This window comes from Anopheles funestus, chromosome 3RL (genome assembly GCF_943734845.2).
Source record: "Anopheles funestus chromosome 3RL, idAnoFuneDA-416_04, whole genome shotgun sequence".
Classification (NCBI taxonomy): Eukaryota; Metazoa; Arthropoda; class Insecta; order Diptera; family Culicidae; genus Anopheles; species Anopheles funestus.
The window spans coordinates 8,926,277-8,952,859 of NC_064599.1; the positions used below are offsets into that span (position 1 = coordinate 8,926,277).

Sequence of the window (26,583 nt, forward strand, 5' to 3'; positions counted from 1 at the left end):
AAGAAGTCCAATGTAAGACAATTAGAATTTTCGTCGTTTGTCAAAACCATTTGAGAACATCAAACAAAATGGAAACCGAAATCTGGAGATCTCTTCTACGCGGTTACTGAGATTAAATTTTAGAACGAAAAGCAGTGCCAATCCAAGATCCTTAAATAAATAAGGTGGATTTCTACGGAATGCACAGTTCACCATCGATGAAAGAATGTGATAAAGTTGGGTATTTTATTTACTTGCAAATAATTCAAATATATTTCGAATAATTTTCGTTTTATCTTCCACCACGATTCTCTGTAATATTCTGTTTGTCGTGGAGGGTTCACTCGAAAAGCCTTTTTCTGTCATTTGACAGTTCCGCGTTTGCGTCCAGAACCCACTGTCCATACGTCTACACTTCCACAATTATTTTGGTTCAATTGAACACATCATCAAAGTTACCTTAACACCGAGTATTTGCAAGAAAACACAGTAAAAACATATTTATTATCTGTATTTAGCTAGGTATTTTATATCATTCTTCAAAATTTTCAATTACAAGATGGATTCCAAATCATCCCTGTTAAAAGACAACTCTATCGCGAAGCCATCGTCAGAGGATATTCCGGCAAGTCCTAATTCCAGCTTGGAGTCATTTTCCTCAACAATTGAATGTACTCCAGAACCACACAAAACGCGTCCACAAACCGCTCTGCAGTGTTTGGATCACACGATCGGGGTCATTTGGCACTGTTTCGATGTATTTCGGCAGCAGTTCTTTACCATTTCGCCCGAAAGTGTCAAGTGGGCGGTGGATTTTCTCAGAGCGTCACCTTACGGTCCCAACGACGAGCTACACTTTGTCATTGCGTATCTACACTGCGTACAGGCTTTGGTGCAACTTGTTTTTCGCAAATCCCGAAATCTTAAGGACGCTATGATCGGTGTTCGGGAAAATGTTTCAGAGGCCCTAGGTGAAGAATCCTTAGCACAGCAACAAGAAACAAATCAAGAGAAAGTGCCACAGAATCTTATTGAAGAATTACTTCAGCTGTACGAATTACTAGCGCGATACAAGGAAGCCATTCAGTATCACCAGCAGGACACAATCGAACTTAACCAGTTGCAAGAGATTGAGCAGCTACTGCAGGAGCTTAACGATTCTTTTGAAGCGAGAAGCAGCAACGAAGAATTGCCGGAAGATTGGCTAAGAGTGTCAAGAATGTAACCAACTTTGGAGGCGTTTGATGGACGTTAGGGTAAATCACATACCTCGTTAGCAACAGTGCACTCCTAGGCCAACAACTTCTGCCCCATAAACTACTTCCTGCTAAGCCCTTTTACTTCACAGAGCCCCGTAAATCTTAATGACTCTTCCGAGCGCACCTAGAGAGCGCAAGTTTGCAGTTAGCATCGCGACGCGGTCAATAAACGTTCACGGTGGAAACTGCATTCCTCGTGTCACACATTTCATGACCGAAGTGTTGCAACAAATAGAACGAGAGAGAGAAAAAAAGCACCATAAGTCAAACTAAACCATCAACCCTGGAACGACGGTGCAATAAAACGGCAACACTACCTGCACCTACGGATGACGCGCGTATGGAGAACTGGATTTGCGCGTCTCGTGTAGGTGTTTTCCCCCTATACCAAAGGCGAACGAACAGGACCTTCACTTCCCATCCGCCCGACACACGCAACCACGACAGACGATGACTGTATGTCAGGGCTAACGGGCGCTGTCTAACGATGTGGCCCGGGCCAGGAGGAGGTCGATTCTCGGCGACTCGATATTGGAAAGAGGTCAACCGGGTTCGGAGGTTTTGGAAGCGTTGGAAATGGCACGCGAACGTCACTCGCTTTGCGTAGAACATTAACCAATCGCCGGGAGGCTCGTGTAGACGTCGCGCTGGTAGACACTCTGGTGTGTAGCCGGAGGTAAAGGTTAATGCAAAAAGGGGTCGTGAGCTCACCCTGTCCGTAAACTTCGTGTTATTGCTGCAAATTTGGGCAACATATACAACCGGCTCAGGAAGCCCCAAATAAACAGTTCGGTCGGTACAAGTGTTTTTCAATCCAATTTCTGTACGATCTTGAATAATTGAATTCTAAATTTCTTGAAGCGAAGGCCTCTGCGTTTGGGATCAAGAACTGATGTTCGACTGTGAGATCTACAAATGGGATGAGGATATCATGAATGGGCAACACAAATTCCCTGGCACCACGCTGATTACCGCGCATTATGATACCCAATTATGCCTTGTAATGAATAATTCCGGCGTGAATTCGTACACTCACATTGCACACCATTTCCATCACTCTTCCAAACGTCGATAGCGTGGGCGAACTTCGCACCGAATCCCTCGGACCGGCTTCAATTCAATATTCATATCGAATTATGTTCACATCGGTATTCGCTATCGGTTATTGAAGTCGGTCGGAGCCTAATGCACGCATACCCAGCAGACATCGCGGGCAACTCAATGAAGCCTGCTCCAATATCTATTGCGCCTGTCGATGCAATTATGAACCACCGGTTTTAAGTGTAGCTCGGCTTGTAAATAGGTGTATACCGCAAGCTGTGACCGGACATCTTGTACGGCCTTGCTCTGGACACTACCGAACACGGTGTGGGTTCGCGCTTCATGAGTTTGGTTTCCAAAAGCTTTAGCGTGTTCTCACCATGTTCTGGGTCTTGTGCACTACGGTCCAACATTTAATTACCGCTATCAAAACTTGCATTCCCAGCGGGGATTCCTACCCACGGTTGAAATTAATTCTCTGGTTGCGATGACGCACACACCACCGTTATCTGTGTGTGGACGAGTAAAATGTGCTCAATGTATTGCGATACATTTAAACGCTACTTTCAAACCATGGGGAAGAACTAACATTAGACGAGCCGAAGGTTTAGTAACCATGGAATTTGTGGGACTTGCTCATCGATAGTTTAGTCCCCTGAAGCCCCGTAAATGTGGGTTAATATGGATTTTTCTATAAATAAGTAAACACATTTCAGGAGCTTCAGCTGACCCGAACCCCCCAAAAAACAAGGGAACCTGCCTTAATGAGTCACCATGAGCAGAACATCTTGGCCAAAACTGTTTGCGACGCTCAAGTGGAAACCCAACTGGAAGCCCCACAGACAGACGTTTGGGTAAGGATTTAACATGTTTCATGTCTTGATTCAGCCTACGATACGACACTTTCGACATCCGAAGGCGTTTCGGTAATTCCATGGCCATATAGCCAATGGGGCTCTACCGTAGGAGCAAATACGGTTTGCACAGTAGTTGGAAAATAAACTTAGTGAAAAAAAAATCTCAAAGCGTGAGCGTATTAAATTTATGTGAGAATTTTATGTTTCGATTTGCTAAAAAAAGCGACAAACAGTAAGCTCATGATAAATGTGTCGGTATCGGCATTCGGAGTTGAAGCTTTTCACATTGATTTGCTTTGTAACGGAGATGTCTCCATGATTGACTTGTCGATAGACATCGATAAAAAGAAGGCAATTTGTGCAAGATTGATCTACGATCTGAATGACTGATGGAGCTTTTCCGGCATGATGGAAAGGGTTCGGAGATAGATTTACACCAGCACCAAAAATTGTGTCATTCGTACAAAATAGAGCGCGAGAGAATTTAAGGGATTCCAATTCCGGGATCTGTCATGTTTGGTTGAAAGATTTATTCTGACATTCAAATGTATGTACACTGAGTACCTTACTTGAACATCGATATACGTTTGTAGAACTGCAATAAAAGTAATTGAAATAAATTGTGCATTCGATCCTGTGGAAAAAGGGAATGCCTAATCCATTCCAGGATAACAGCACATGCACAAGCAAAACAAAACCCACAATCCATTGCTAATCCTTTTCGCTTTCGTTGGGGGAGAGGGACTTTGCTGGTTTAAGGAAGGAATAGAGCTAATAATCCGCCCCTGCTTGAGAAGCTTTAAAAAAGCAACACCGATGCACATAAGCCGTAATCGATGGGCCCCAGAGAAACGGTTTGCTCACTATTTACGGCACTTTCCTCCCCCTCGTGCCCGGTGTGCTGTGATACGCAACGCCAACGTGTCATACTGCTGCAACGGTATCACATGATTGGGAATGGGGATGTTTCTGTATCGATCGCTGTGCAATAGTGCAAACCCCCCAAAAAAAATGTGTGTAACCACTGTGCCTGCTTTCCCCCCCATCACAAACTTGGCACAGACTTGCAGCGGGAAGTCGTGCGCCAGAGTGTCTTCTAAAATTACATACTTTAAGGTTGCACCTGGCCTGAACTGAAACCGATGTAGACGTCGCCGATATCGCGCCAAGTACGTGAAGGCAATGAACGCAAGGGGACAAACACACACACACTCAAATCACCCCGGCCAGAACTGATTTATGTGAAGTCGTGCCATTAGCCACCCACCGGTACGGTTAGCCATCATATCCCTGGTACAATCATAGATGCAGCAAGGGATTGATTGCGATCGACTTTAGAATGGGCAGTAAAATGGTTTCAGATTAACCATTCACTTTTCTATCTCGGATCTCGGTCGGATCAAAGTTCTGTGCCCTCTGGCGAGCTGCTTTTGCCGGTGTTTGTGTGTTTGTATTCTGGAGAGCGCCACAGTGAATGGTGGAGTTTTATTTTCGTTCCATACTGTACTACGATTTCCTGAAACAAGACAGGTGTTCGTTCGCTGTGTCCGGTGGGGTTTGTTGCACAAGCTGTAAAATATTATTGCCCCTTTGGAAGGGCAAAAGGGAGAAGGGATGGGGCAGTGTTCTACATTTCTACGTTGTTTTATGGGAGGTAATCAATGAATAGATCTTGTGAACATGACTTTATTATAATATGCCGATTAAGGGTTAATAAGTGAATTGTTTATTTTTATAAATTTTGCCTCTTTAAAACTCCCTGTAAGCAATCATTATTAAGTAACATTTTAAAGATCAACAATTTGATCTGAAATCCATCATTTTCTATCGGCCAAATGCAACAGCTTTCCTCAACATCACACTTTTGGCTCCCGATGGAAATCATTCGGCTGCCAGTGTGTATGTGAGTCAACACAATTCTCTTCCATACCAATGGCACACCATCATCTTGCTGGTGCGGCTATCTCGAGGGAACTGTTGCTGTGGCTTGCAGAGGAAATGGAAAAAAGACGTGTTCCATTGGCAAATCGAAAGGACCGCCCAAGACTCGACACGAAGGAAAGAGTTCGGAGGTCAAGTTCAAGCGTCTTCAAGAAGCGCAGCATGTTCCACTTTTCATCCAAATGTTCCATTGAATTCTTTTTAAGATTATTCTTGCCTAGAAAAAGCTTCAATAGAATGATGAATTTTGGCGCAAGCCAATAGAAATGTGCCACGAGTTTCGTTCACTCACCACGAGGAGTTTTAGCGACTCTTTTTTCACTTACTCACTCATGAGTGTAAGCATGTAGCCGTGGTGAGTCGAGTTGCAAAAAGAGTAAATACGTGAGTTGAAACAAAAAGGAGATTTTCAAAATTAAAGAATTTTTTTTATTTTTTTATGATTTTTTATTCTTTTTTTTATTCAAAGCATTATTTGAGTGAAAAGAAACTTATTTCAACCAATTGGCATTAAAATAAATCAATTTCAATTTTTTTGCAAAATTTCCCAAAAAAATGGTAAGGGGTAAGCTTTGTGAAATTTTCGAGTTGAAATTTTTTAAAATTTTTTTTTGTTATTTTTTATTCTTTTTTTAATTTCAAGCATTATTTGAGTGAAAAGAAACTTATTCCACTTTTTTTTAAAACTTTTTTAAAATTTTGCTAAATTTCCTAAAAAACAGAGATCCTTGGAGAGTTATGCTAGGTTTTTTTATGAATCCGAAATGAGTCGTTAAACGACCTCCTAATAACGACGAATGAGTTGTTATTCTCATCTCTACTAGCCAACATAACATACGCCAGCTTTCAATAACAACCATCAGTTGGACGAGATTTTTTTTTACAACGACTTCGAATCAATTCAATATTCTGCTTTAATACAGAACACTCAACACAAGTATAGCAGCAATATGGTTATCCTTCTCCATTAAAACTTTTAATGAAAAAAAGACGAACATTAATTGCAAAAAAGCAGCACATTTTCGGACTCATAAGAGCTTTTTAGTGCGATAGCAAAAATTCTTCGCCAGGAAACATAAAATTCCAAGCAAACTTTTGTTTTCAACCAACCCGACCTGTCAGTTTAAACGAAGCTATAAAAACGCCCAGTTTAAATCAACGATTTTGAGGCCATCTTGACATTTAAATGCTACCGTTGATTGACACTGACTGGCTGCTCTCTTGCTCATGAGGCAACCATTTCCACATCGCCCCTTCACGTCGCTTATCGTTGTTTACGACAGGAAAATTTAATGAAAAATCAACAATCGATGCAAACCGGACAACCCGAAATAAGGGGCGTGGGCGAGACTGAAACTGAGTCCGTGTCCGAATTAAACCGGGGTCGACTACACCCTTCACCCAGTGGATAGTGAAAAATTATGAAAACCGATTTAAACTGGACTGGAGCAGGCAGCACTGCTGGGTGGTTTCGGTTTATGCCATTCCAAGTTTGCCGAGCTTACCACACAACAACAAATTGCCCATCTCTGGCTATTCTTGGCTAGTGGTCAGTCAACCGAAGTGTAACGACCGGAACACCACGTCATCGAGTTTATACTTCAAAATGTATCTAAATTTTTGAAGGCTATCCAGTACATAAGATCACCGCTGCTTTGGTGAGTTCCTCCTAAGGAGGAGTTCTAGTCTCCAGGAGGAAGAAGTGCCTTTCACTTCTTCATAGGGAGTAGTTGGTCGATACTTCTCGACGTTATACCGAAATTACCCGGAAGAGTAACGAAACATTGGAGCAGTGGAACAAAATGTGTAACAAAAGCAAAATGATGCAATACCGTAACTTCGGCACGTTGATCACTTACCAAAAACCTATCCGAATGAATGACTTCCGCTCTCGCGTGCTCACGATAACACGAACGACACACCGCGGTGTCTAAAACCCACAGTAATGGCGTGCAAAATCGTGATAAAGTGTCACAATCGTCCTGTGACGCTCAACAGATCAACCACACACCGTCGTGTTACACGAGAATATACCGCCCGAGATGATGTTTCCGAAAAAACTAGAAAACAAACCACCACACTACACGGTTCTTCGTTTTCGCCTTCTATCACCACTTATCGTGACCTTCTTCAGTTGGCCAAAGGAGGGAAGCAAAGGAAAAAAAAAACGCAAGCACAACGTGTTGACGGAAAAGTTCCTCCTAGTCCCAAGCCCAGCAAAGATCAGATCGGTACGCAACCGTGGCGACAGACAAACCACTGCGGAACAATGATAACCTTCCAATGCTTGATTCCTATTCGATGTGCGATCGCCGTATCGGACGGTTACACTTTTCCTTTTCCTTTTTTTTTTGCTTCTCCATTTGCCAAACGAGTGGTGGCTTCGGGTTGACGGAAAATTAAAGCCGCAATTTGCCCCAAAACGTACCCAATCACCCAACGTCGAGGCATCTGGCATGGCAGGGGGAAGCCATGCGAAAAGTTTCCAAAAAAAGGCCACACATACACACGCGTGAAGCATTAAAAACAATACATGACAGAAAAAACACACAGACGTAAGTGACTAAAAGAAAGAGAAAAAAACGTTTAAAGACGACACAAATCCATTGTGACTTTTGTATGGCGTGGTATACACTGGGCAAATCTGTATCTGGATTTATTAAAAACAGAAAAGAAATGAATTGCAAGAATGACACCCACTGCGAGAGGAGACTGAATCAACCGAACTAGTCACTAACAAAGTAGAATAAGATATTTTGTCATACGAATTGCCTGCCTGCGTGATGTCGCGCAGATTGCATACTTTAAGGCTGTTTCACTAAACCAGCTAATAAGGATTCGTATTTCGCATTGTTGTGACCACGCCAGTAACAAAACTGGTTGCTAGAGGAACGTAAATCACCACACAACGCCCTACCGAAGACACATTTTGTCATCATATTCGAAAGGTTACCAAAATTTACAACCTCGTTTACATTTCATTAATAAACCTGTTACACGCAAACGGCTTCCAGCGGGCGGGCGTCAGCGATGGCGCACTTCGATAAAGCACTTACCTTGCGTTTCGGTTTTCGTAACAAACCGTACAATTAAAATACCACACTCAAAAACGATCAAGTTTCGAACATGGAAGGAAAATTCGCATCGGAAGTTAACGCAATAATTAATCGCTTCCCACCGAAAAGTTACACAAATTTGCGGTCAGTAAGATGGGCGATTAAAAAAACAGCAAAACACATGAAAGACATCATCGTTACGTATCTGCGTGCTGATGTGTTTTACTTCCATCGGATGTAAACGGATTGGAATTGATTACCCGCCAACATATGTTGCCAAACTGCCGCTGGCGGAAAATTCAAGGTCGTGATTACAATTTCACGGCCAATGGTACCGAAGAAAAACCGGAAGAATGGATGAGTGCGTTTTTGCATCGTGTTTTTGCTGCTTCGTCACTGCGGCGCTTCGAAGCTTCTTTTGAAGCCGTGCGCCGGAAATGATCAACGATCGGACCAAGATTGACCGTGCATAATAAACACAAACCCATCCTTTGTCGCGAGCGCGTTAACTGCCGTCAACAAGCCGACTTGTGTAGCAATTAATTTCCCGATGAAGGAAATCATATTCAGAGTGGTCGGTTCTTGTGTTTATCGCTCGCCCCTGTGGTGGAAGAGATCGTTGATTCATTTTAATTTTTCCCCAGTGAGCTCATCATCGGTTGGTGCAGAAATTCTGCAACGTTCGTCCACGCACACGCACAAGGTCACGAGGGCGTTCACTAAAAATCTCAATCAATGCGATGCATAGCGACGACAGCGAGCGAGTGGATCACATTTCCTCAGCTGCAACGACAAGGAAACACTGTTCTGAGCAACAGAAAATGTTTACAACAACTGTCCATCAACTACTGCCCCAAGAATGGATTCTGTTTACTGTGCAAAAGGAAATGACTTTACGAGGAAGTGTTGATACTATTTATTTACCTTCATCAATTACATTTGCTGTGGCCCAAAAACCTAATCTCATAACCCGAATCTAGCAAAGAAAGAATTAACTCTGTATTATCCTTAACTTTAACCAGGTAGCTATTTTTACCAACAATTACATACGGTCAAGCCCGTCACGGAAGTCGCACTAGTCTCGTCAAATGTGTCATTCACGTCAAGCTCAACTGTCATAAGCTGTCCGGAATTCTCACTGCCCACAATCCAATTTACGATTCCAAGTACCGAGACATTGTCAGTCCCTCGCCTTCCTAACATGGGCTAAGACCTCCATGCACGGAAACGTGAACATGCGACTCTGCACGCGAATGCCTTTTTTTTTTGCAAAGATATGTCTGCAAAGAGTGAAGCGTGCGCAAGCTATGTCTTTAGTGCGTCTAGAACCATTCGAGACTTTGGCGTGCGAACGACCGTGCGCACGTTTGCAGCACGTGAGCAAATGCAAATTAAGACCAATTTACCGATGGGGCTCCTTAGGAGTTTTCTAATGTATCGTCCTACTAAATAGCCGAGAGAAAGCGAAGGACTCGAAGTCATGCTATCTACTAATTATAACGTTTGTCCTCAGTTAATTACTTTTTTTTTGTTTCTCTTACCCAGTGTACATACATATGACAAGAAATGTCATGCATTAGAAATTGACTTTAGTTCTTCAAACTAAGTTATATTATGTCCATAACATCATTATCAACTCAACAACAGGTAAATAAAATTTCAAGCATCGATCGAGTTGACAGATGGAGAATTACAAAAGACATTGCATACTTCCAGGCGCTCAAACGCAGGACGCTGTCAAACGGAAAGGCATTAGGAGAGTGATCGACTATATCAGACGAGTTTACATTGTCTGGCAGTTAGCATTTAGCATTTTGCATGCTAGATTACCCGTATGTACAACACCGACTAGAGAAACTAGTCATTCTCGCCCAGTACCACCGATTGCTAAATGTCAGACAAATAAAACTCACCTTATCATCATATCGCAACGCTTTGCAACATTGCATTGCAGTACACCATCGCCAGTAAGTTAGACAAATTTCGCAAAAACTCAATTTACCACTTGATGCATTATTTGTGCCACCTTCTCGCGAGGAGAAACAAAAATACCTCCCCTGAGTAAACACATCACAAATTCTCGACGAAGCGTATCGTCGGAAGATAACAACCGCATGGGGAGTTCTGTTGGGAAACCTTCAAGACGACATAATGCATCAAAATGTCCAATGTTTTTCCAACGCGGGAGAGACTGCACACACAAACACGTGTGAGCAGTGATACTGACGGCACACATGGGGAGGGGACGCAAAGAACACCTGGATGACTCGTGCCGGTGCATGCTGCACACAGTTGGATTGCACGATTACGCGATTACGCTACTCCGGTATGATCGCGGCAAAACCGCAACAACATAAAATAAAACACAACGCGATCATCTCTACACGACTGAGAAGGTATGACGAACGGTGCACAGCATGAGCTGCATACGGTTTTTTGACGGTAGAGGGTTTTTTTTTCGCTTTGCACCTTAAATTGGGCAATCGTAAATCAGTCGCCCGTATCAGCAGCCCGGTTGCGCAGTGAGGCGGCTTCCCCATCTTGTGCTAATGTTGTTTAACCCTTCACCTGTTATTTTTGCTTTATCTTTTTCATTCGCTTTCTTCCTTTGTTTTAATGCTGCCGGTGATGAAATGACAGCCTCTTAAACGCCCTTTAAATCGCGTCCGAAACACGCAACAGCGAAATGCAACCGCACTCAAACTCATACGATGGCCCTTCATCATAATCCCATCAATCACTCCAAGATCGGTTGCCATGACACCTGCAGTAGGCGTATGTATGTGGGCATTAGTAGTGCCAGCGATCATCAAGAGCTATGATTATGCTCAACCTCGAGGTGCGCTTCGAGAAGTCAGTCACAGTTGTGATTGACAAGCTACCAAAACTGATGTACTGCAACTCTTGAATCTTGAAGAGCAGCGAATAATGATTACAACTTGTATCCGAATCCATTTCACAATGTGTATTCTGAAGTCTTGAGTTCTGTTGAACCTTATCTGGACTAAGACATTGTACACAACGATCGTACCGAGACTTCATCGAATTATCAAGGATTTCTGAGATTTCTCCACGAATTCTCTAGTACATCTGCGAGTCGTAAAGTTTGTCATCCTTCTGATCATGTCATCAGTTCTACTACATATGAAAGTCATAGACCAAGAATTAGGCCTACCCATGGAATCATATTTCCAAAGTCTTCTAAGTCAAGAGTTTCTATCAATTTCCACTTTGTCTCGCTGGCTCAAAAGGCTTTTCAGAGTTCTCCAACTAATTTCAGATAGCATTGGTCGTCGTCATTCTGGTCAGTTTTATACGTTCCTGTACGTCTCGTCAACTTCTCTAAACCTTGCCGTGAAGCTAGTTTGGCAAAATAAACAACATACTAAGCAACATAGTTTCGAGCTAATTTTCCAAACAAACTATCAATCACGTCATACATAAATACGTCAGTAAGATTAGTATAGCTGAAGCTCCTGGACACTATCTATCGCTGATAAGCGCTCTAGCAACGTCAAGAAACGACGAAACATTCATCTTCCCAGCTGTTCCTGATGCGTTGCAATCAAGAAATGTTAAATCACTCCTCTACACACGTCACTTCAAGTGCGACTAACCCAACCCATCTGATTTCTCCGTCTTGTGCAAGTGTCGCACATTCAAGCGGCAACTTCATTAACACCAGCAACATCTGTGCTGCTAGTGCTGCTTTGTCACTTTCCCACCCTACATAGTAGCATCGCCAACGCCACTGACCTGAGGCAGACGCTTTGTTGCACTGTGGGATGGGTGTATCACCATACTGTCCCTTCGCGGGGACATGTTTCTCCCCAGCAACGGGCATCCGTCAGTTTACATTTGATTAATATCGAGCAACCACAAACCGCCTCCGGGCTAAACCACAAAGACCCGATCGATTGACGGACATTGCTCACTCTCTCTCCGTATAGCTTGGTTCCGGACAGCAATGTACAAGATGGTTCAGCAGACCGAAGATGGTTGGATGGTGTCTTCTCTGATAAATCCAACACAAAGACGTTAGCAAACAAAACGTGCATAAACGCCTCAGTTCCTCTACTTCCCCCCCGGGGGGTGCAACAATTCATCTCTGTCTGGGTGCTTTTTTAATTGCACGCGTCAATACTGCAGGTGAGATGAGGATGATGATGATGCTAACGATGACGACCGAAGCGCATCGATTTGTATTCCCTATGTTTGCGGTTGGTGATAATGATTAGCGTAGTGAAGCGAACTACTAGCTTGTTTCTGCTCTGCAATTCCCCCATCTAATGCAGCTGTGTAACCGAAGGCGTCCGGCTGCAGATGACAGTTATTTATCATTCGCGTCTCATCAATTAGTAGTAGAGCACGAACGAAGGAAAAATGCGTAATGCTTAGGGAAACATGTTGGGTAACAACAAAAAAAAACATCTCCAGTTGATGGAGAGGGAAGGTGCGATAATTCCGAAGCGATTTTATTCAAAAAATGAAAAAGTGAAAACCGGTGTACCCGGTTCGGTCGAATAATTTAAATTATTAAATGCTGGTAATATACCAGACAGCGCAACGGGCAAAGCGCCAGAGAAGGACGTAGTCGGAGATGTGCTTTGTGCATATTTTCATTGCTTATAATTTACCTTTTATTTGGTTACGTTTTTGGGGTGCACTTTTGTTAGTGAATAATATTTATCGTCTTTCGGTGTAAATAATTCATATAATTTGTTTGCCATTGTGCAGCACATTTAAAGAAGCACAATTAATATGATAAATACGTTACGTTACATTCCTTTTGCAGTTAAGCTGGCATAGAAATATTTTTAACTTAATTTGTTTTCTATTTTGTAACATTTTTTTTTGTCGTATTGGAGAGCACTTTGACTTTTGTACACAAAGACTTTTATGCTGTTTTGAATATCCCAATAAAATAGTCTTCCTTAGATTATGAATTTTTGAAACTTTTCCCATAATTTTTCTATCACATGGAATACCTTTCCCTTTCGCTTCCACCCGATACCGTCCACTTCTCATTTCGTATGCATCGATAATAATTTCCGGCCAGCACACATTCACATTGCCCAGAAAAAGTTTGCTCTGCAATCACGTGTTCAGATTCAAAAGCAAAACAACACATCGTTGCGTGATTAATTGCAGTTGCACCAGCTTGCACCGAAACCCAAACCAGGCGAAGTGTTGTTGATGTGCTTCTCCAAGCGTGCTCTCTTATCAAGCCTTCTTGGGGCGGGAAGTCCGACCCAATGAACTATATATTATGCTGCTACCGTTTCCGATGGGTTTCTTGCTCGGATGCATCGAAGAAGCTATCGATTTTCACACATTTTCGCAATAAATGTACAATAATTATAAACGTTTTATGAGCTTTTCAACAAATCTTACGTCTTCCCGATCATTCAACTTGAATGCGACGAACTGATTACATGCAACGCTGTAAACCTTAAAACAAACTGCTCATCAACTGGACAGACGCAGCTGTTTAAAATCATTATTTCCCAATGCTTTTTTTGGGTTTTATTAATCAACCCATTTACAACCCTCTTCTTCTCTCGGGTTGATTGCGAATGGTGTTAAAAATTGCGCTCAAAGCGCACCGTCACAACAATGCAACCATCGATCGTCACTAAAGTCGTCAACCGTTCGGTGTTCCAGCGATCGCGATCTCGAGAATTACCCAGCGGTGTGTTGGAAACAAAATTTATGATAAACGATAAATTTAATTTCATAACCTCCAGCCCTGCTCCAGCAGCAGCAGCAGCAGCAGCACCTGGCCCCACAAAACTGGGTCGCCAAGCAAAAACCGAGCGCTTCTTAGCCACATTCAGTAGTGATGCACACGATTCAATCGCCGATTCGGTCACTTCACTTCAAGCTCGCCTGGCCGTTACACTTCTATTGCTTCACACACCGAACCACACTTGGGTGGTTGGGTGCACGCACGCCCCAGCCAACAACGGTAGCCACCATTCGAGGGGGAATGTTGGTTTCGTGTTTTGTTTTGCTCTCCTCTATTTGTTCGCAGGTGGTGAGCCACCTGCACGCTGGGAAAATTAAGAAGCAGCACCAACCATTCGAAAAATAGAGACCTATTTGCTAATATCATTGTTGTTGAATAGCACCGAATTCGGAGGCGATCGTTTGGGAAGAAAACCGACGGGGCAAGGCTATTGGTAGCGTAAATGTTTCTTGATGCTCGCGCTGTTGTTTCTTGACGCTACAATTTTAACGCCAATGTTTAATGCCACTGTTAAGGTAAGCACAGACACAGCCCTCGGTTTAATTGGGTTTGCTATGAAGCAATGCGGCATCTTTGTTGATCTGCCTGTCAAGCATTTCAAAGGGTGAATTGAATAATGTGCAATATGTGAACAAGCTCATACCTTATAATTAAAACTACCATAAACTTGTGGATCGATCATGTCTCGACCGTTCCATCATGTATTGTATTAGAGATGTGCAAAGTGAGTAAGAGTGAGAGAGTGAGTTGAATCGTTGTATTTGTAACGAGGAGTTTTAGCGACTCTTTTTTCACGTTTTTTTATTTTTATTTTATTTTTTGTTCTCTTTTATTTAAAGCAATATTTGAGTGAAAAAAAACCTATTTCAACCAATTGCCATTAAAATAAATCAATTTAAATTTTTTTGCAAAATTTCCCAAAAAAAGGTAAGGGGTAAGCCTTATGAAATTTTCGAGTTGAATTTTTTTTTTGTTATTTTTCATCCTTTTCTCAATTTAAAGAATTTTTAAATTTATTTTTTTATTATTTAATTATTTAAGTGAAGAGAAACTTATTGCACGAATTCGCATTAAAATTTATCGAATTTAAAATTTTTGCTAAATTTCCACAAAAAAATGGTAAGGGGTAAGCCTTATGAAATTTTCGAGTTGAAATTTTTTTTTTGTTATTTTTTATCTATTTTTAATTTAAAGTATATATTTAAATAAATCTATTTGTAATTTAATTTAATTTTTAATTTAAATAAATCAATTTATGAAATTTTGCTAAATTACTCAACATTTCAACTCATTCGCACATTTTCATTTCAATTCACGTATTTACTCTTTTTGTAGCAACTTTGTAAAACAACCGAACCTTAAATTATACGTTTATGCCGGGTTTTTTATGACTCCGAAATGAGTCGCTAAACGAGCTGACTCCTAATAACGAATCATTCACTCTGAGTTGATTCACTAAAATGAGTTGTTATTCTCATCTCTATATTGTATCCCGAGACAGTCCAATATCTCATCCCGGTATTTGCCTCCTTATAGACAAAGATTGAGATTGAGAGATTGAGTCTAATATTAGATAGAAAAGCTTATGTCCTAAGCATACTCCTTGGGAGTATCCCGTTGGCAGTACAAAACATGCTCAACAGCCAGAAATTCAATAGAAAATATTAAATATTGCCGAGGCATAAACCATCGCCACAAGTCCCATTTGGTATCTACCTTTGCTCCAACTAATTTTACGCGGACAATACTTTCACTTGCTATAAAAAACCCCCCTGCCGGTCGATAAGATGACATTTAATAATTGCTCAACACGTGCAACACTTTTCCCACCGTGCAAATGTACAGCGAACATATTCACCGAACGAACTGACCCCCACACGTATGCATCGAAAAACGATTATACCTTTCGTTAGCCACCATCCAATTACCCCGGGCTATGATTATTGAGGTTCACATACAAGCAACAAACTCCCTAAGCAGCTTCCGTAGAAATTATTAAGTAACACACATACCAAAACCCCTTTTTCATTTGCTCCAACCAAGTTTCCGGGACACTCACCTCTATCATCTCCAAGGGCTCATGGAGGGGTTCAATGTTGGGACGTTTGGACGTTAAGATCCCCCCCGGAGCTAATGATTTTAAGCCTACGTGGTGCCGGAATCGATCGCATTTGCTTCCTCTCCAAGGGTAGATAAATATGAATTTGCCATCCCGGAACGTGGAGATGGTTCGCAGCGATAGAGAGACACCCAATGAAGGAATTCCCTGCTGGATAGGCGTCTAATCTTGATCTTCTGTCGACAACTTTACCACCACGATACGATACCATCTACTGGTGTCTTCCTCTTTCAAGCGCTTTGTACAAACACACCTTTTGCCAGTCAAGAAAGGGAGGCTCACATAACCTCGAAAGCCAACGTGACTTGCAGAGACAGTACGAGATCTTGAAACCCGGCACACCCGACCCTTATCGCAACCCGTCACGATCGGCAGTAAATTGTGCGATCTAATTAGGTTCGGTTTGCGATAAAATGCTGTAAATTATTTATCAATTAGTTTTTGCCTATTGGTTTTTTGCAGCACTAGCCGGTCCCAATCCCACTGTCCGTGCCAAAACAGGACAACATTGTGGACGAGGTAAGCTGCGAGGCGAGAGTTATGCCTGCAAGAGATAAAAAAAACCCGTACACAGCTTTCTTCCTTCCGGCTCGTACTCCATTTCGTTGGAGAAGCTAGGAGATAAACATGTCCACCAGTGGAGAAGGCATCATTTTTTGTCCCGAGCTAGGTAATAATGCATCGGAAGTTGTGCATGTACTGGATGCGATGCTTGTTTCTGGTCTGCACCGCACTAAGCGACGAACCGGGAAGTTGATTAGTCATTAGGATTATTACTGTGTGAAGCGGCATTGGCAAATAGGAAAGTGAAAACGGACCCGCGCTATATTGCATCGTCTCCGACCAACCGGACACTGGTGGGTTGGCAAATTTTCACACATTTGCTATTCAAAGCTACCCATCGTCGAATTTCTTGCCTATCCTCATGAGTTTCACAACACACATTCAGAGAACTTTCACCGATCATTTCCTAGCAATCGAGACATGGGCACAAATTTCCTTTACCAGCATTTGGTGGCCTTCTGGTAGGTGGAAGACTACTTACTGAAGGCACTTAATTACCGGCTGACCTAGATATAGAGCCGCTAAGGGATGTCTGACACAATGAGAAGATGTCACAATGTCCTAGACGACCGTACCACGTCGTAACCGTTGCTTCATATTCCTGAAAACTTTATCGTCCTCGTTAGACGCTACACTTGAAGTGCTTTTAGAGCATAAAACTTACTACGTCCAATGTTGAGCCTTTTCTGGCTTATATCCAAGGTAATTTACTTTCAGCAAGTTGGTGAAAGAAGAACCATCCTGGAAAACTTTAAACCAAAAACAATCAAGTAAGATCCATCGAAACTAAGGGGAAATTTAATCCAGTACATTAAGAAAATTTGATGAGAAACCTCGCCAACTATCAACATCCATATTTGACATGATTGACAGTTGAACGGTCGATCGGAACTTTAAGATCGGATGTTTAACAGAAACGAACCTACAGCAAAACCTACAAGATGACCTACATAGTGCGAAATTTATTCTATCGCTTTTGCTCTTTTCACTGCACGATATCTGCATCAAACAATCTCCACCGACACAAAATCCTTGTAGACGGCGTAGCGATCCCAGCCAAGACACCCAAAGTTCACCCATGTGCGCACTATCATCATCAACCAAGAGAACCTGCTTCTTCATTTCTTTGAATGTCTTCAAAAACCATCGACTATGCTGTTGAGAGAAAGGTCAGGTTCGAACGTTTCCCTTGTGTAACACCCCGCCAAAAACCACTCCACACGCTATCTAATCATTCTGGCACAACAATGTACGGGATATGTTGGGTGCCGAACCACTCCGGCGGGGATCGGTGATATCTTTCAATGTTTTACGAGTGCATAAAAACGTGACTCCATTTGAAATTCTCGCGGTTACGGTCGAGGAATCACGTTTTGCGGTGTCTCGTTTAGGAAAGGGATGAAGTCCCAGTCCGTACCCTAATAAGCTTAATGTACCGAAAACCGAAGTGAATCGACAAGTCACTTGTTTCGAATTTGCGTCTTTGGAATTTTATTTTTTCTTATCTTATTTGCTCTCGTGGAAACCTTTTCAAGGGCAAAGGATTCGCTTTCTATGTATCGGAAAACATTTAACACATTTTGCGTTCTACCCACGCTTGATGCTCCTAAAGCGACATTTGCTTCATTATTGACCTTGCCACGCATGAAAGCCATATACCCCGCCCAACTGGCAGCAAATGACGACAACCGGCCCCAAGAAGTTAATAGCATTGTTCTAGATTTTGCGTACTTTCATGCGTTCACACATCAGGCCGGTTCTGTAGCCCAAGAGATTCAGAAACCCAACAACTACACTCGTTCTAGCGTACTTTCCTCTTGAAGAAACTCAGCACGAAAATCTTTCGCGACAGGGTAGGAAAATTGTTGCGCCGGATGTGGGATACGACGGATGGGTAAGGGAAATCCTTAACCTACTTTAACCACGCTATCAGGGACACACACAAAAAAAACAGACACGGAGGGTGGAAAAGCGATTCTGCAAGAATTTGCTCCATTTTGTGTCGTGTTGGAACTATGAGTCAGAACCGTGAGTTCGCCAACATTCACAGACACACACACACAGAAATTTGAAATGCCGGCTTTTGATACTTTTTGTTGCGAATCCTCCCACAGACGACAAGTCTGGGAGAAGTTTGGGGAGAGTATCGTTGGGAACAGCATTGGAAGAACAGAAAGGCAACGTTTATTTTTTTTTTATTCTCTCTTTTGTCCGACACGCACACTCAGACACACCTATTCTGAATAGGAAAGTGTTCGTGTTCACTCCCACCTTGGTTCAAGGATCACCCAGGACAGTGCACGGCTGGTAGCGTAGGCTTTTTCCATGATTCACCGGTACGTTACCCGGTTGTGTACAGCCCGTGACCTGTTTCGTTCGTACCCAAAAATTGGATGCCTGAAATGGATGCTTTCCGTCTAGCTGATGGCTGTCAATTAAAACGCCCTCCAAACACTGCTTAAGAGGTATTGTTTACCAAAGTAAAAACGATTATTAATTAAACCGTTGAGCAAGATGTTTTCGTATTTTTGAAGATTAAATTCGCTAATTGCCACGAGCATAATCTAAGACTTTCGCCGGCCTTTATAGCTATTTCATAATTTCGCTTCTTGCAAAATCATCAAATTGGAATATAGAATAGCTCAAGGATTTTGAAAAAAAGGTAAAAGGTATAAAGGGTTTTATAAACCCTGAGAGTAGAACATAACAAATGGATACTTTCAGATTTTTCAGTAAATTGTAACGTATGAATCGATATATATTTCATGGGGTTTTCAGTCATCTGCAAGTACACTCACCTTAAAGATAATTTTTCATCAAATTCACGTTGTGGAAGTATCCAAATATATTGTTTAGTAAGGAGATTTTGTAATCTATCAGCTCACTAGCTAACTTTCAATCTCCTGCAGCTTCTACAAGAACGAACTTTATGCATTATATTTCGGGAGCCATTAAAACAACCAGCACTTAGCATCTCCTCTTACACTCCGTAGACTCTCAAAGGAAACATTCCACCGTAAACAGATTGTGCACATTATTATTATTTTTATGAAATTGCATAACACCGCCGGGACCTGCTCACGACACTAACGACCTAAGTGCATCCAAGTGTAGCAGCTGAATAGCACTAGAACTGCTGAGCTAGAATCATAAATAACCATCTCCCTTTCTCCCTTTTTTGCACATTCGCGTTCTGTGTACCTTTGCTTTAGAACCAACTTTGCAATGAAGCAAACAAAAAATTTCAAGGATGCAAAACTTCAATAGAAATGTTTTCTCTGTGCTTTGCTAAGTATGCATCGACAGAGAAAAATAAACGAGGAACTTGGAACTATTATTATACGTTCTTGTTTCTCTTCAACTTTTATCAAAAAGCAAAGGATCTGTGAAGTAGCATAAATGGTGCATCATTAATTGAATCGATTCCTCCTTTCCGGATACACACAGAAATGGAAATTCTATTTATATTTCAAAAGCATTCTACGGGGAAAAAATAGTTGACTCGCAGAACGCAACGGACCAAATAGTGAGGAGAAAAAAATACAACAGCCACCCATCATTTGCTTCGCCTAACGTCAGGTTCGAGAACTTCTCATGCTTCGTTCTCGCCATCGTCGCTGTGGGATGTAATCAGTGAATGAAAAATGAGTCTGCGACAAAACTCCAAGAACAGCAAGCACCACCATGCTGCATCACAGAAAACCATCCTCTCCTTACACAATTCGCTCTGCTGGATGCTGCAGGAGACTGCAATATCGGAAGGATCCCCTTGACGAAACTCCCAACGCAGGGTATGCCGCGATCCGTCTGGAAGGGTTCCGTCTCGACGTCTAGAGCAAAGCACACCCTTCCGAACGGAAGGCAGACAAGCGAATAGGGTCAGGACACACGAGCGAGCTTTATTTCCCAAGCCTCCGAAGGAACGGTTACGTCTGGAACACCAGAAGTCATACTCAATGGAAGTGAACCAGAACCGAAGGGAATGTGTACGTGGAACTTGGATCAAGTTGAAATGATTGTGTGTGTGTGTGTGTTTGTGTGCGTGTGTTCGCAGGAGATAGGGAAAGGGGACAACCTAAATAAATGGAAAAACGCGCCAAGTTGCAAGCTGTTTCCCTCCACGAGGGTCGTGACGAGCAGACCAACTGTACTAACGAGATATCCATTGCGGATGGTCGGGACCACCAACCTGCACCACGATATATTGGACACAAAACACACCAGATAATGTTGGAAGCTTTTAATTAAGCGTCACTACAAAAGCGGATTAAGTTTTTGAAGAATTTCTCCCAATTTTTTGACGTTCCTTGCAAACTGCAGCAAACCCCGTGTTTCGGGTTCCAATTTGGATTCTTCATTCCAAGGGATTAGACACAGTGCGCGTACTCCAGCAAACTTTCACGTACTTCAACATTCTACCAAGCTTTCGCCCATTGCAATGCGACACCAAAGTCCGTTACACACACACTGGCCCACCTAACTACTTCTTCGTCTTCGGAGTGTAGAACAAAACAAAAACTGCAATGGTTGCAAATAAACTTCACCCTTACCCACTGGAGCACTAACCTTTGTGCTCCAAATTTTCCGGCGAGACTTTTCCCCACCCGTTTGCGAATATGTTTGCCACGCTGCATCACAGTGTTCTTTGTGCTCGAAAGCATTACGAACTTCGACTAGGTGCGAAGTGTTCTCTGTGCAAGGACGATGACGATGATGATGATCTGTCTGGCTGGGAAAGTCTTTCCGTGGACCTTCGTGCTAGATTGCCACAGCAGATGAATCGAAAAGTAAAACAATCTAGACGTTGGGGGAGCTTGAGAGAAGACTAAGCATTGGAATTGATTCGGTAAAGATTTTTTTCTCTTTTTTTTCCTATTCGTGCCTGTCTGTGTCACTGTGTACTCAGCTGTAAAATAAGCTTCTGGCACGTTGTCTGATGAGTTCTGCACAGTAATGGTTACTATCGGTGGCGACGTGTCCCAATCCAGGCTGCCGTAGGATAGGTCTTGGCTGTTGCGAATCTGAAATTGACCTCCCAAAATTTCTCAGCTGTTCCCCCAAAAAGAGTACAGCGCGCAAGCTGGGAATGTACGAAGTAATAAATATTTTAACACGTCTGTGATACAGAAATCGTGTCTCGAAGCACACCTCGAAAGGAGGACACCTAAATCAATTATTAATTCAAAGTCTTGTACACACTCTGCACACGAAAGGAGAATAATATGTAGATGCAAAATATGCGCTGGACTGGATCGGGCTGTGACATCCAAGAAGAACACCACCAGAACCTGTACCTTCAACCACGATCCGGGTCCGTACCATATTCGGTAACGTCTGCTCGAAACAATGCTCGTTCGTAATCTGTTTCTTCACTCGAGTGTGTGTGAGACTTTTTTTTATTGTTGCAGTCGTTGCCTTCTACTGCGAAAGCTGGCCTGAGCACCTTATAAAACAGGATTCACACCGCACAAACGCACCGGCAAACCTGCTAGAGGTCACCGCTTACACACACGCACACGGAAAACCTTGTGCAAATTTTTGCACCACTGCAAAATGCATTCACCTTTTCGTTCCTCCTTCCATTATCGTATGGCCGGGGGGATAGTAGACGCCGGTACCCTTCTTTCAGGTTCCTTCTTCAAGCGATTACAATCGATCGACTTCGGCAAATGGTGCTCTCACACCGAAAAACAAAAAAAAACTAGTCCTCTCCGGAACACGCCGCTAGCGACGACAATCGCCATTTGTCTCTTCTAGAGGGAAGGGATTTGCTATCCAAAATTGGTAAAAATCTTTGCTTTCCTTGAACCACCGCGCACGACATCATCATCCGGTCGGACGCCCGGATACGGCTAGGATGCGACGTGTAGAAGAGGAACAAACAGAGAGAGGGACACCAGCAAGTGTCAATTCTTGTGGACACCTTCAGTTGCGGTGGCGGTTGCCGTCCTTGGTCGGCTGATCGATTTCCTTGGTGGATCTGCTCTCCCAACGCTGGAATACCCCCAAGATCTCGGATCTTCCCGGTGATCGAATAGGATCGAACATGACAGAAACGTCACTTTGTTGCACTTGTTCTGGAACGCAACACGCCAGTGAGACACCGGAGGCCTTGATCGGGTTTAGTTGGCGACCTTTCGGACGAACCATATTCGGTTACCAAACCGTGCGGGAAGGACCCACACCATTTTGCGGGGGTTTTTGCGAGGTGGAATAAATTAAGGAATTACGACGCACTGCCAGAGCAAGTGAGCATTGAAATGGTTTCGGATTTCGGTCGTAAAACCAGCTTGCCTCTTCCGTGTGTGTGTGTGGAAAGCAAAAAAAAACACACAGCAAAACTATCCAGACACAGTGGATCCCGGACTGGAGCAAAGGGAACGAGATGGTACCGCTTTTGTTTTATAACCTCACCGACATATCCTTAAAAGGATTGCAATGGTTTCGCCCTTTTGGAAGACACGACCGCACTACGAATATATTAGCCGATGGCACACTAGATACGTCCTTACAGTGTTTCTGTACACTGTCAGCCGACATTCAGGATACGAAGAGAAGTCGAGAATCGATGTCATTTTTGTCGGCGGTTCACCTGACAACGTGTAACTGGCGTGCACACACTGGTACTTTACTGCATGATTGATTGGTGTGTTTATTTTCAACCGCATAGCGACTACAAACTACGTCCTTTTTTTTTGATGGTCATAAAATAGGGACACAATCGTATGGAATAAATTAGAAAGGAATAAATTGTTAACCAATGTTTATATTTAGAGAAGGAGGAGAGGAGCTTTAGCTTTCTTTTGGGGAATGAAAATATATCAAACTACATAGTATCCTTTCTAACGACAGTAAGAACTGTTTAGAAGCAAAGTTATTGAGAAATATTGGGGAAGACTTCCAATTGCGCTAAGTGCACAAAATGTACTGTTTCGTAGTAAAATTAATTTTAATCTAATTATTGTCTAATGTAGGTCTAATGTAAGTCCACTGTCGACAGTGATGATAAAATTTGCAATCATAATGGACCTTCCCCATTACATGATAACATTCCAGACCCACTCAACGCTGGAATGTTAACTTCCCATTCTGCTTCCTCAGGTATCAAACCGCACATACACAACCTTATCAAAACCATCGTACAGGCCAATGTAGAGCCCTATCACAGAGAACGAGCTATTACTGCGTGCACTTATCTGCTTTAATTCCCACAGCACCATCGGCCCGTAACGATGATAAGGTGGCCGGAGAAATTCCGCTGGAGCGGAATATGGGCTTTCGGATGACAACGACCCGCGTGTTATTTCGTGGCGACTAATTTAGTGAGGTTTAATGATTGGGCGTGTAAAACACATCCAACAGTGTACCGCGAGTTGTTGGGTGAGGTAAATGTGTTTTTTTTAATACGTTACACATACTTCAAAAATACTTTAAAAAAAAACTGGACCTAGCGACACCGTTCCCGATTTGGTGGAGTGGTGGTTTTGTTCTCGTTTTTTTTTACATAAATGACAACGCTGATGGTCATTTACAAATTTCTGTTCCCCATTTTTTCCCGTTGTGGGTGTTGTTCTTGCTCTCTCTCCCAGCATTATAACGATCACCATGCGTAACGGTCATTCTGGTAATGTAACGCGTTTGAACCAGCTGTAGTTTGTTCTGTGTGTGGTTGCTCCACCCCGTACACTTCACTTCAGAACAAACTTCACCGTACAGGAAAAAAAAGGGGGAAAGATTTATGAGTTGGCTTATTTTTTAAACATACTATCTGGAAACGCTCGCACACACACGCAGAGGCCCAACACTAGTGCGTAATCTACCGAAAGGTATTTGACCGAAAATTAATTTACTTCTTCTTGTGGGTGGTGCTGACCATTCCGGGCACACAAAAACAGCGAGAGCAATCGGTGGAAAATAATGTTCCAGCTGCTACAATCAGCAAAAGTAGCGTAGGTACATGTTTCCTAAGTGCTGCAACCGGAAATCGAGAGATGGAAACAATGTACTGCAACAACTGTACTGGCTGCTGTTTTTTTTCGGGGAAAATGTTTTCCACCCCCCTTGCGTACAGGAATGGGTTTATGTTTTATCAACACTTGGGCAAGAATTGAAAGAGCAAAGAACGGCTTTCAATTTGAAATGTTCATTTAATGACTGAACCGGGAACATCGTGTATAACAAGAATAACATTCATTCTTTTCGCACACTCGTCAGACTAAATATTTCGCCTATTTTTGCAACACTACATCATACTGGGGTTCGGTATGATTTCACCATTACTTCACACCTCCTTTGTGATGATTAGATTCCTGCGTCAGCCGTTTCTTCTTCACTTCGACTTATCGTCTCTGCGCACAGACATACGCACCTAACTCGATAAAACAACACATGCTGCACTTGAGTGGTTAGACCCGAACCCGACCACCAACTGTTCGGGGCTGATGGATCGAGTGAAACGATTTTTGATAACGCTCCAGCACCACACATGGCTCACTTGCAGCTTGAAGCGAATCGAATATCGGCCCGATCGATAGCGCTAAACGAGATGAAGTATGAATGAATCGATTACCATCGTAATATGCGCAAGTTAAGTAATGGAGATTTTCACTCGCCTATTGGAGTATTGCACACGATCGTTTTTTCTCGATAATTGTAACTTTCAGAGAGCATTAACAGTTGGCAAGATTAGGACAATTTAGAAATCATATCAGAGGTTGATCAATATTATTTATTCAGTGAGTTATGTAATGCGATCTTCGTTTGCATAACTTCAGGCGTTGAAGTAACGCACGTTGCTATAAAACAAATTATATCCAATCAAACAAAAATTTGGAAATTAATTTACAACTCCATAAATTTATCACCTTTTTTGTACGATCGATCGGATGTAAGCCCCATGCGTCATGTTTTTCCCGTCTAATACGACAGCAAACATAATTCATCGCCTAATCATCCGATCAACAACACTAAAAACTCATCACTCTCGTTCGTCGTTAAAAAAACGCGCGCACACACACACACCTTCTCCTCATCCCACTAAACAAATCGAAACCGCGTGTCAGAAACGTGTGAAATTAAGATGATCTCACAGACCATTGCCGTTGAGAGCAAAAGCCCCACAACCGGGCACACATAACTAGCGCACCAACCGATTACTACCGACCGACTGACATTTCTCAGCCGGGCCCTGATGACCCTGGCGTACTGCTTACCACCTTGTGGACAGTTCACCGAAAAACGCACCCTAAAAACACACTCACGTAAACGAGACCGCGGTGCCGCTCGTGCGGCTTCCCTTCGATCTATTTGATCGCGCTTCGTTTCGCACATTTTATGATTAATTTTCTCAAACAGTATGATTTATTTTTTCAAACCATTTGCTTCACCACCGCATCACGGTTCGAGGTTTTTCTTTACATCCATTGCACAAGTTATATTAACTGTTTGGCGGATGAGGGAAAAAACAAATCTGCACCGTATCCCACTTTAAACTCTCGCTTTCGACGACCTCCGAAATGCTGTTTTTATTTTGCTCCTTTCACGAAAACCACGCTCCCGCGGAGGAGGTGGTGCTTTGTGGGTGGAAATGTTCCTATGCTCGACGGGTGGTTTTGCCACGGATTTTGTCCGTAGGCGTGTTTTGCCTCTAGGCCCGGTGCGTAACGTCAAGCAATGACACCGTATAATGACAGAAATTCGTATCCAAAGATCCAAAGCTTTGCCGACACTAAACAGCGGACACCAAAAAAAAAAAACACACAACAACAAATCTTAGATTGCGAATTGTCCACTGTGTTGTGGAAAGGAATACAGGCGACAACAAAAAATTAACAATCTGACCCTCACCGAACACGCAGCACTCCATTTTGCTTACAGCAAACTTATGAAGGCATAGCACAAAAAAGCGACCACCGATTGAGAAAAAGTGTTAAATAATTATTACAACTTTGAAAATCAGTAGCTTGAACGGATTATGAGCGCTTCTTCCCTTCATAAATTTTATCTACAAAGAAAAGTA

General features: G+C 42.6%; 2 protein-coding genes across 2 annotated transcripts in view; one reads left to right on the forward strand and one right to left on the reverse strand.

Annotated features, from left to right (window-relative positions):
• LOC125772259 (uncharacterized) overlaps window positions 1–26,583 on the reverse strand; it is a 67,544-nt gene that overhangs the window by 884 nt on the left and 40,077 nt on the right. The gene's annotated exons all lie outside the window — the stretch shown is intronic.
• On the forward strand, window positions 10–3,404 carry LOC125770716 (uncharacterized). Its single transcript, XM_049440665.1, has 2 exons — window positions 10–1,235; window positions 1,328–3,404. The coding sequence occupies exon 1, from the start codon at window positions 539–541 to the stop codon at window positions 1,202–1,204; it is 666 nt and encodes a 221-aa protein (XP_049296622.1). The 5' UTR covers window positions 10–538; the 3' UTR covers window positions 1,205–1,235; window positions 1,328–3,404.

Excerpts from the sequence above, each read along its gene's own strand:
- LOC125770716 (XM_049440665.1), top strand. The coding sequence starts at position 539 with ATGGATTCCAAATCATCCCTGTTAAAAGACAACTCTATCGCGAAGCCA.